The 11,238-nt window shown below is 41.2% G+C and overlaps 1 protein-coding gene across 1 annotated transcript in view; it reads right to left on the bottom strand.

The window, feature by feature from the left end:
- METTL14 (methyltransferase 14, N6-adenosine-methyltransferase non-catalytic subunit) overlaps positions 1-7,707 on the bottom strand; it is a 56,762-nt gene extending 49,055 nt beyond the window's left edge. The window contains exons 1-2 of the mRNA XM_024119458.3: positions 7,511-7,707; positions 3,120-3,208 (exon numbers count right to left, since the gene is read on the bottom strand). Coding sequence (XP_023975226.1) covers positions 3,120-3,208; positions 7,511-7,576 — 155 coding nt within the window. The 5' untranslated portion in view covers positions 7,577-7,707. The remainder of the gene's footprint in view (positions 1-3,119; positions 3,209-7,510) is intronic.
- Between the last annotated feature and the right edge of the window lie 3,531 nt (positions 7,708-11,238).

Here is an 11,238-nt window from a genome sequence, read left to right as displayed (position 1 = left end):
AAAGAATCTACCTGCCAATGCAGGGGACACAGGTTCGAGCCCTAGGCCAGGAAGATCCCACATGCTGCGGAGCAACTAAGCCCATGCACCACAACTACTGAGCCTGAGCTCTAGAGCCCACGAGCCACAACTAATGAAGACCACATGCCTAGAGCCCATGCTCTGCAACAAGAGAAGCCACCGCAATGAGAAGCCCACGCACTGCAATGAAGAGTAGCCCCTGCTCGCTGCAACAAGAGAAAGCCTGTGCACAGCAACGAAGACCCAACGCAGCAAAAAATAAATAAATAAATAAATAAATTTTTAAAGGAATACAAATTGGAAAAGAAGTAAAACCATTGCTGCTTGCAGATGACATGATAATATACACAGAAAAATCCTACAGATGCCACCAGAAAACTGCTAGAGCTAATCAATGAATTTGGTACAGGATACAAAATTAATGCACAGAAATCTCTTGCATTCCTATACACTAACTACAGAAGATCAGAAAAATAAATTAAGGAAACAATCCCATTTACCAATGCAACAAAAAGAATAAAATACCTAGAAATAAACCTACCTAATGAGGCAAAAGACCTGTACTCAGAAAACTATAAAACACTGATGAAAGAAACAGATGGAGAGATATACCATGTTCTTGGATCTGAAGAATCAATATTGTGAAAATGACTATACTACCCAAAGCAATCTACAGATTCTATGCAATCCCTATCAAATTACTAAAGGCATTTTTCACAGAATCAGAACAAAGAATTTTACAATTTATATGGAAACAGATGCCACCAGAAAACTGCTAGAGCTAATCAATGAATTTGGTACAGGATACAAAATTAATGCACAGAAATCTCTTGCATTCCTATACACTAACTACAGAAGATCAGAAAAATAAATTAAGGAAACAATCCCATTTACCAATGCAACAAAAAGAATAAAATACCTAGAAATAAACCTACCTAATGAGGCAAAAGACCTGTACTCAGAAAACTATAAAACACTGATGAAAGAAACAGATGGAGAGATATACCATGTTCTTGGATCTGAAGAATCAATATTGTGAAAATGACTATACTACCCAAAGCAATCTACAGATTCTATGCAATCCCTATCAAATTACTAAAGGCATTTTTCACAGAATCAGAACAAAGAATTTTACAATTTATATGGAAACAGAAAAGATGCCAAATAGCCAAAGCAATCTTGAGAAAGAAAAACAGAGCTGGAGGAATCAGGCTCCCAATTTCAGACTATACTACAAAGTTACAGTAATCAAGACAGTATGGTACTGGCACAAAAACAGAAATATAGATCAGTGGACCAGGATATAAAGCCCAGAGATAAACCCACACACCTATGGTCACCTTATCTTTGATAAAGGAGGCAAGAATATACAATGAAGAAAAGTCAGCCTCTTCACTAAGTGGTGCTGGGAAAACTGGACAGCTACATGTAAAAGGATGAAATCAGAACACTACCTAACACCACACACAAAAATAAACTCAAAATGGATTAAAGACCTAAATGTAAGACTGGACACCATAAAACTCTTAGAGGAAAATGTAGGAAAAACACTTTTTGACATAAATCACAGCAAGATCTTTTTTGACCCACCTCCTAGGGTAATAAAAATAAAAACAAATGGGACCTAATGAAACTTAAAAGCTTTTGCACAGCAGAGGAAACCATAAACAAGATGAAAAGATAACCCTCAGAATGGGAGAAAATATTTGCAAACGAATCAACGGACAAAGGATTAATCTCCAAAATATACAAACAGCTCATGCAGCTCAATATCAAAAAAACAGATAACCCAATCGAAAAATGGGTGGAAGACCTAAACAGACATTTCACCAAAGAAGACATACAGGTGGCCAAGAGGCACATGAAAAGATGCTCAACATCACTAATTATTAGAGAAATGCAAATCAAAATGACAATGAGGTATCACTCACACCAGTCAGAATGGTCATCATCAAAAAAACCTATGAACAGTAAATGCTGGAGAGGGTGTGGAGAAAAGGGAACCCGCTGGTACTGTTGGTAGGAATGTAATTTGATACAGCCACTATGGAGAACAGTATGGACATTCATTAAAAAACTAAAAATAGAACTGCCATATGACCCAGCAATCCCACTACTGGGCATATACCCTGAGAAAACCATAATTCAAAAAGACACATGTACCCTAATGTTCATTACAGCAGTATTTACAATAGCCAGGACATGGAAGCAACTTAAACGTCCAACGACAGAGGAATGGATAAAGAAGATGTGGTACATATATACAATGGAATATTACTCAGCCATAAAAAGGAACGAAATTGGGTCACTTGTAGAGATGTGGATTGACTCAGAGTCTATCATACAGAGTGAAGTCAGAAAGAGAAAAACAAATACCATATATTAACACATACATGTGAAATCTAGAAAATGGTACAGATGAACCTATTTGCATGGCAGGAATAGAGACAAAGATGTAGAGAACAGATGGGTGGACACAGGGGGCAGAGGGAAGAGGAGGGTGGTATGAACTGGGAGATTAGGACTGACATATATTCACTACCATGTGTAAAACAGCTAGTGGGAACCTGCAGTATAGCACAGGGAGCTCAGCTTGGTGCTCTGTGATGACCTAGATGGGTGGGATAGGAGGCGGTGGGAGGAAGGTCCAAGAGGGAGAGGATATATGTATACATATAGCTGATTCACTTCACTGTACAGCAGAAACTAACACAACATTGTAAAGTAATTATACTCCAATTAAAAAAAAATTGATAACTACAATACTGAAAAATTCTAAATGCTTTATGAACTATCAAATCAATACCACTTTTAGGGCAAAGTGTGTTTTTTTTAATAAGGATTTTTAAAATAAAATTATATATGGTATATAAGCTAATTCCTAGCCTAACATTCCATTTTCTAACTACTTTATAAATGAAAACTTACTGTATTCAGATAAGTATTTCATAATTCATGAACTAACAATAAAAAACAATGTTTCCTAAATCTGTATGCTGATGCTTATAACAACACACTTCATACCTAGGATTATTGTTTATTAAAACAGTGATCCTTTCACAAATATTAACATGTCACTAAAAAAATATTCAACTGACCTGCAAGTTTCTCTTGTTTCAGCAATTTCTCTCTGCTCATCTTTGCTATTTAACACAGCACCAATACTGTCAGCACTTTCAGCTCCCAACTGAGAAAAGGCAAAAACCAAAAATTAGATGACAGTGTACTGAATTAGCCTTCCTAGTCATTTGTAGCAGCATTTAATACATCAAGTATTAAAAAAAAAAAACAAAAACCCGTAACTACTGCAGCAGGCAAATGGGCGAATTATTACAGGAAAAACAGAAAACACCTTGGAGCAAAACCATGTTAATTAAGAATGATTCTGCCAGCTGAAAAGTATTTTATGCTTTCAGTTATTTTGAAATTAAAACAATTAACTTGAGCCAATCCTCTACTTTTTTTTTTTTTTTTTTTTTTGCGGTACGCGGGCCTCTCAATGTTGTGGCCTCTCCCGTTGCGGAGCACAGGCTTCGGACGCGCAAGCTCAGCAGCGATGGCTCACGGGCCCAGCCGCTCCGCGGCATGTGGGAATCTTCCCGGACCGGGGCACGAACCCGTGTCCCCTGCATCGGCAGGCGGACTCTCAACCACTGCGCCACCACGGAAGCCCCAATCCTCTACTTTTAAAGCAAGTAATAAAACACAATTTAGCAGCAGTAGCAATAACAAAAAAAAAGGCAGCTAACATACAGTGTTTATAGTGTGATATGCACTATGTTAAACACTTTGCATCCATCAGCTCACGTATTGTACCTTATTTATTCCATGCTGTAATAAATACCTTTTCAGTTTTATTCAAGCCAAGTCTTTATAATGATTATAGGCACAATACTAAACTTTACAAAAACCTGAAAAATAGTCATGCAAATTCGGGTTGGCAGTTCAGGAAATTTTGCAAAATGCAACAAATGTAAACAAATCACTAGTTGAGATAAGCCTGGCTACATAGTGTGGGATCAATTCATGGAAAACTTTAAAAGCCAAACCAAGAAGTATAGAATGCAATTTACAGGCCATGAGGAACCACTTAATATTTTTAAGCACACGAAGGGCATGAGGAAATCTGCATTAAATAATCCCTTAGCTCAAGAAAGGTGAGAAGGCACACTACAATATTAGAGCTGCAAGTCCCCAGCCTTGATCTTAAACAATTACCACTGCTTCTTTAGACTACCCACTTCATGACTCCCCTAAGGTTTCCCCAATGATAAATTTCTTCCAATATATCAACTGTTCCTGATATTTTAACTCTTCCATAAAATCTTTCTGATCCCTATTCTCTTTAGTCAGAAAATACATTTATTCCCATAGGTGGAATGCTTTCTAACCTTCTTCCCAAGACTGATCCACTCCCTTCAAATATCAGATGAGTACACTTCCTCTCAGGGTCCTTCCATGAACACTATATACAGAATAGGTAGCCTCCTTTTCATTATTTTTACCTCCTCATTTCCTCATTCAGATCATAGCACTTAATACACCCTTTTTGTTTTACTTTTGTTTCACAGTCGCTATCACAACTTCCAATTTTTTATTTGTACAATTCAATTACTTTATCAGTTTACTTTTGTTTACTTCTCCCCCACTGAAATGTTAGCTCACTGAGGGGAAGAACTCTGTCCTGTTGATATCTGTATGTTCAGCAGCTACTATAACATCTGACTTATAGTAGTACATGCTTATAAATATGTGAATGAACCAACGAGATTTTCTACCAAGGTGTAAATTAGAATACAATGTTTTACAACAGGAATGCTTTAAATCAAATTGTGCTTACATATATAACTGTCCTCTCATGCTCCAACATTTTTAAAAAATTGTGGAATGACTGGAGTAATAGACTTTCCACTGTGGTAGCACTAAATATATTATTTGAATAATTATGACAATTTGGTATCATTTGAAAGCATGTATAATTTTTTTTTTTTTTTTTTCTGTGGTACGCGGGCCTCTCACTGCTGTGGCCTCTCCCGTTGCGGAGCACAGGCTCCGGACGCACAGGCTCAGCGGCCATGGCTCACGGGCCCAGCCGCTCCGCGGCATGTGGGATCCTCCCGAACCGGGGCACGAACCCGCGTCCCCTGCATCGGCAGGCGGACTCTCAACCACTGCGCCACCAGGGAAGCCCCAAAGCATGTATAATTTTTCGAAACAAAGCTACAAGTTAAATAAAAACAGGTGTAAATCGTTGGTGACAGCATCAATTGCCACAATCATGGTCTGGGCCTATATACTGCATCCGATATCTTCATCCAGCAGCCAAAAGTAAGTCAAGCAAATTATACACACTTGAGTCGTGCTCTACTCTGACAGATCATCAATCAACAAAACTTTATTTAAAAACTTACTTTGGGCAAGAAACAAAGTTAGAAGATTAAGCCAACAGAAATTAAATGCAGACGTTGCACGCAAACTGTTTATATTCTGTATGAGGGTTAATAATATACAGTAGTGGACTCAGTAAGGAAAATGGATGCTCAGAGGGAGAAGAGCCTAAGCCAGGGAGATCACAATAGGTTTCATCACAAAATTCTGACCTGGGCTGTCACAGAGGATAGACAGAAATCAGAAAGAAAGGACAACTTTTAAAAATCATAAAGTATGTACTGCACAAATCATGCTCTGGAGAGTAATAAACCAGTCTGTCTTGTTCATACTGAGAAAAGTAAGTGAAAGAAAGGCTGAAATTAGTTGGTAAAGTGGAAGTCTGTCATTGATTATATTGTACATCCTTACTTAGGTGGAAAGGTTCCTATCCAACTGTACTAGGAGGCAGCCAGGTGTATTACAAAGGCCTAAAACTGCAGCTTGCAAATGTAAAAGGTTTGTGGCCTTCAGCATGTAACAAATTTCCTGAGCTTGATTTTCTTCATCTATAAGACACAGATAGCATCTGACTGGTATGATCAAATATAATGTATGTACAAGCTTGGCAGAGTCTTGACACACAGAGAGGACTTAATAAATGGCACCCATTATTAAATTCTGTGTAGTATGTAAGCTCTCTGAGGGTAGGACCACCTATTATTATTCATAGCTGAATTGCCAATGTCTACAAAAGCTCCTGGCACATAGTAAGACACTCAACCAATCATTGTTTACGACTATTTTGAGTCAAACAGACATGTGAATTCAAAACTAAAGAGTAAGAATCTTGGTGGTAACAAAGAGCTGCTGAACATTTTTGAAGATAACATAATAGAAAATGGGAAAAGGAAGGCTTGGAAAAGATACCTGATTTGTCCAAAATCATTATGCCAGGAACAGATCTGATTCCAAACGCCCCCTTTTGTTTTGGCCGCGCGTTTGTGGGATCTTAGTTCCCGACCACGGATTGAACCCGGGCCACAGCAGTGAAAACGCTGAGTCCTAACCACTGGACCACCAGGGAACTCCCTAAACGCCCACACTTTTAACACTGTACCATAAATCTTTTCATCAGATCATAAAAGAGGATAGGTCTCAGATTTCCATGTACTAAAACGAAAATTTATTACTGAAAAAAAAAAAAAAAAAACAGTAAGATGCCTCATCAAAGCCTGTAAGCATTTCCCCCATCCCTTTTACCGGACTGAGGGGTAGAAAGTAAAACACAACCTCTAACTTTAATTAAGCAGAGGTGTGCATCTGCATTTTCTGCATGTGTACTCTACTAATCAAGTGTTAACTTACTCATACACAAGAAAGAGTGAGGCCAAGATCTGGAGAGACAAACCTGGGTTCAATTTTCTGGCCCAGAGGTGAAGGAGCCGGGGCAAAAATTAACCTCTGGAGCCTCTGCTTCATTATCCGATAAGTGAAGACAATATTACCTATTTCAGAGATTTGTTGTGATCGATACAGATTAAGAATTCAAACATTAGCTGCGAGTGAGGACGAGGATACCGTACACGACAGAGTCGACAGCAATACGCATCATGCAGAATCTAAAATTTACACTCAGGCTACTACCAATGCAGTCATTAGACACTCCCAGAGAAAATACTGTAAACCTGACCCACAATGAAGCCCCAATCTCAAGAATCGGGTGCTGATTACGAAGAAAGGCAAGACACAAACGACCATTTAAAAAGTGAACAGAAATTCTGGAGAATAACAAGTCACTTTTCTTTGCGTGAACTGCGGTAACTTATACACAAAGACCACTGTATTCTCATCATTGAGCACCACTCGGCGGCCATTCCATAACGATTGCTGAAGACCAAGCGTGGCGTTCGGTTTAGCACCACCACAATGACCGCGAGGTAAAACAGGAAAAGATTCGGGGTGCCCCGAGAGTTGAGAACAAGAGGGTAGGTGGGAGCAGGGATTAAGGTCGCGGGACCAGAAAGGACTGCACCGCGGCCGGTAAGGAGACAGAAAAGGGGGGAGGAGGGAAGAGGCCGGTCGCGCACGCGCATTCGCGATTCCGCCCTGGGCCGCGGACCTGCTGCGCGAGAAGCTGTCGCCGTAACTTCTGCCGCTCCCGGATCTCCTGCAAGCGGCTGTCCATGTCCCAACTCTTGTTTTCCACTGCCTCGAAAACCTGGCAATGAGCGGACGAATCCCCGCCCAATTTTTCTTCGGAGACTGTGGAACACAAAATTCTCCAGGACCTTCTAGCGGCGTGTACCCAGTGTTTTTTCCTCAATAGGTGTTTCCGGCGCGGCCGGAATTTGGCTCCCCGCTCCCGGAAGTCCCGCCTCCTTCTGGACGCCCGCGATTTGGCGCTGCCTAGAAGGGGCCCAATGAGGGTCCTGCGACCCCGGCGCTAGAGGCGTCTCCGGAGGCTTCGGCCGTCCAGATCCGGGGCTGTCGGAGCTGTGCTGGCGAATCGCTTGAGCCTTCACTTGCCCTTTCCGAGCTGTGCTGGCGAATCGCTTGAGCCTTCACTTGCCCCTTCCTGGGACTTCAGGTTCCCTTGGTCTTTCAGCACTGTTGCCAAGTGTGGGCCGTTTTGTTGATTCCCTTTTCCATTAGTTCCCCAGTTGCCAGTTCTGACGTTTTAAACATTGCCAGATACCCGTTTTTTCGTGAAAGCACTAACACGAGTCAGATTGCGGGGTTTGAACCCTGGGCTGTCGTTTACTAGCTGAGTGGCCTTGGCTAGATAATCAACCTCTGTGAGCCTCTAGTTTTCTCATTTGTAAAATGGGAGTGATAAGAATGCCTACCTCACAGAGTTGTGAAGATTGAAAAATAAACAGAGCCAAACACATCCCGCCATGCAAGTGTTTATTAAGCCTTTTATTATTACTTTCCACTTGAGGCAGGGAACAGCAACTGCATCTGCCCGTGCTCTTCTCCACAACTCACTAGCCCTTGAGAAGTTTCCTATTTTACCATAATGCATTTTATGGATTCTTTAGAGAGGTGGAAGGGTGATAGTAAAATATGTCTTCGTTCATGTCCTAGAGGTCAGAGGCTACGGGGGCCCTTTTTGTGCTTGTGCATTTGTCTTAGCTGGAAATAACCCTGAGATATGAAAACAAATAGCCTACTGATTCTTGTGGCAGGGGAGCTCAGTGATGATTCTCCTCTCTTCATAGGAAGGCAACAAGGACCAAAGTCTTAAGTTATTACCATTATACACCATATTTGTCATCTTATTCCAAATTCAAAGTAGCAGAAGTAGACTAAGACGTCATGTTGCCCCAAGTTTAATGGAAATTGTGGCACATACTTACCAACATTAGTAACAAGTCTGTTCTTTGAGAGAGGATTTAATTTTTGAAAATAGTATTAAATCCTCCAGATCAGAAGCAGGTGGGTCAGGCTAGGCCAAAAGTGGGCAGACTAGGCTCTTACTAATTGTCATGTCTTTCTCAAGAACTAGCTCTGAAAGGCAATTTCAAAAGAGGAGTCCTAAAAATCCCTTGAGTAATGGCAGCACTGTTTGAAAAAGTATGTTAACTTCCAAGGGGCCTATACTGTAAAAGACAATACTAATTTGTACATATGAATTAAAGTGTGTTTCTTTAACAATCAGCTGCATCACCTACTAGTCAGGTAAGTTGAGTACCGATTTGAACCATTTTTCAGTGATATGAATAGACATTTTGTTCACTCAAAAATTTTTTATATTTATTGAGCATTTTATATGGCAGACACTGTAATGGACCCTTGAGTCTATCAAAGACCAAAAACCAAATCAGTCAGTTTTTCTGTAGGGAGTTTACTACCTAAAGGAGGAAAAAAAATTTTTCCTGGTAAAGTGTAGTGCAGGTGCTGGTGGTATTTAAGCCCCATACTCACCTAAACTCTGCTCTGTGACGATGGTAGGGCTGGGAGTTTGCAAACTGTAGTTCCCAGCTTTCCTTGTCAGACGGCTGCCTGTAAGATTCTGCCAAGAATTCTGCACAGGCAGAAAATCAGAAGGTGGAACATGGGAAAGCTATTGTTCCTAGTTCTCTTCCTCTCTGCTTCTGGTATCCAGGGGAGTGGCTGTGCCCTTTACAAAGTCCAGCACCAGCTGCAGCATCCCCTCCTTGGTGATCCTGTTTTCCCTTTCCCTACACTCACCTGGCATCCCCAAAAGAGCATTTGCTCCTGGGCTCTGATAATACCACCTCCACCCTCTGTTCTACCAGCTCTGACTAGTAGCCACTTCCTGCAGTTAGGAATTTCTGATTTAATCTCACCTTCCCCTTTATGCTCTTCTAGCCGACCACTTTTCTCCATAGCAAATGCTTTCTGTTTAGAATTCCGTATTTGATTTCTGTTTTCTTGCCTGGGACCTGTACTGATGAAGATGCAAATGTGTGCTACCTTTAGTATTTACAAAGCTTTTGGAATGCAGCAGAGGGTTGTCCCGGTTTCCACAAAGAAAGGGATATAACTCTGAAATCTGTCTCCCAACCAATGAATTTTAAAATACCACACCACACCTGTGGAGTACTGTACATGCCTATCAGTAACATTTGTTCATCACAGCAACGTAAGGACCACTAGGGAATGTGTGTGGTGGGGAGAAGGGGGAGCAGAAATTTAGAAAGTCCCCACATATAATTCATATTCTTTGAAAAAGCAATTTAACTTCTAGGCACTTATTTTAAGGAAGTAATGAGAGATCCACGTAACAATGAATGCATCTCCCCTGTTGGGCTGCATCCCATAGGCCTACAAGTCCTGTGCTTGCCCAGCTTCAAGACTAAAGAAAGAGCCCAGAGTCAGCAACAGAGACATGAATGCATGGGGGAGACTACACGTCTGAAGCAAAGTCCTGGAGCAAAACCCCACCGGGTGCGGTGGAGGGCAGGCAGAACAAGGTGGCCGTCTTCGCTGTGGGGAAGGGAGGGAGATTACCAGTTACAGGGGAAATAGATGTCAGGTGGACTCATTAGTTACCAGGGAAACTAGTAGAGGGGGGGGGAATGCCCCTCCCCCCCTTTGATAAGAACGCTAGCTGGGGCCTGGAGCAAGTACAAAGGAAGGTCAGTCACGTGAGTAGGCTGTAGGTGCAGCTGGCGCTGGTTGAGCAGGGGACACACAGAGAGCAAGAAAACAGCCATCTTGAGTGGCCTGACCATACATTCCCCCTAAGTTCCTTGAGAATGACTCTTCCAAATCTGTGTATCCAACTGCCTATTGTCCATCTTACTAAAATGTCCCTCACAATCTCGAAATTAACATGAATATAACCTGAATTCGTCAATCACCCCCATCTTCTCAAAAATAATTTTTTAATTCTCCTCCTAAGGTGTTTCCTATTTCAGCGAATGGGATCAATATCCACCCATTTTCCTAAATAAAAAGCACTCTACCTCTCCCTCAGCCTCCTTATCTACTCTGTGCCTGTAGTTCCACCCTTGACCTCAACCCTCACACACACACACACACACACACACACACACACACACACACACCATTCTTCCTTTCTGCAAACACAACTTCTGATGATACATATCCTGATTCATATTCTAATTTCCCTACCAGTTTCCAGCCTCTCAGATTCTTCCTAGAGTTTGTGGAAAATTATAATTTTATCACTTCCAGCTCTGCTCAAAATTTTTACATGTCTCCTCAATGTTTGGGGCAGTGCTGTCCAAGAGAACTTCTGTGTGAATATATCTTCATTTCTTTGGGATAAATGCCTGGAGTGCAATTACTGTGTCATGTGGTAGTTGCATGTTTACTTTTTTGTTTTGTTTTGTTTTGTTTTGCGGTAAGCGGGCC

This window comes from Physeter macrocephalus, chromosome 7 (genome assembly GCF_002837175.3).
Source record: "Physeter macrocephalus isolate SW-GA chromosome 7, ASM283717v5, whole genome shotgun sequence".
NCBI classification, from domain to species: Eukaryota; Metazoa; Chordata; class Mammalia; order Artiodactyla; family Physeteridae; genus Physeter; species Physeter macrocephalus.
Note: the sequence above shows the minus strand (reverse complement) of the source record. Positions and strands in the feature narration are given on the sequence as shown.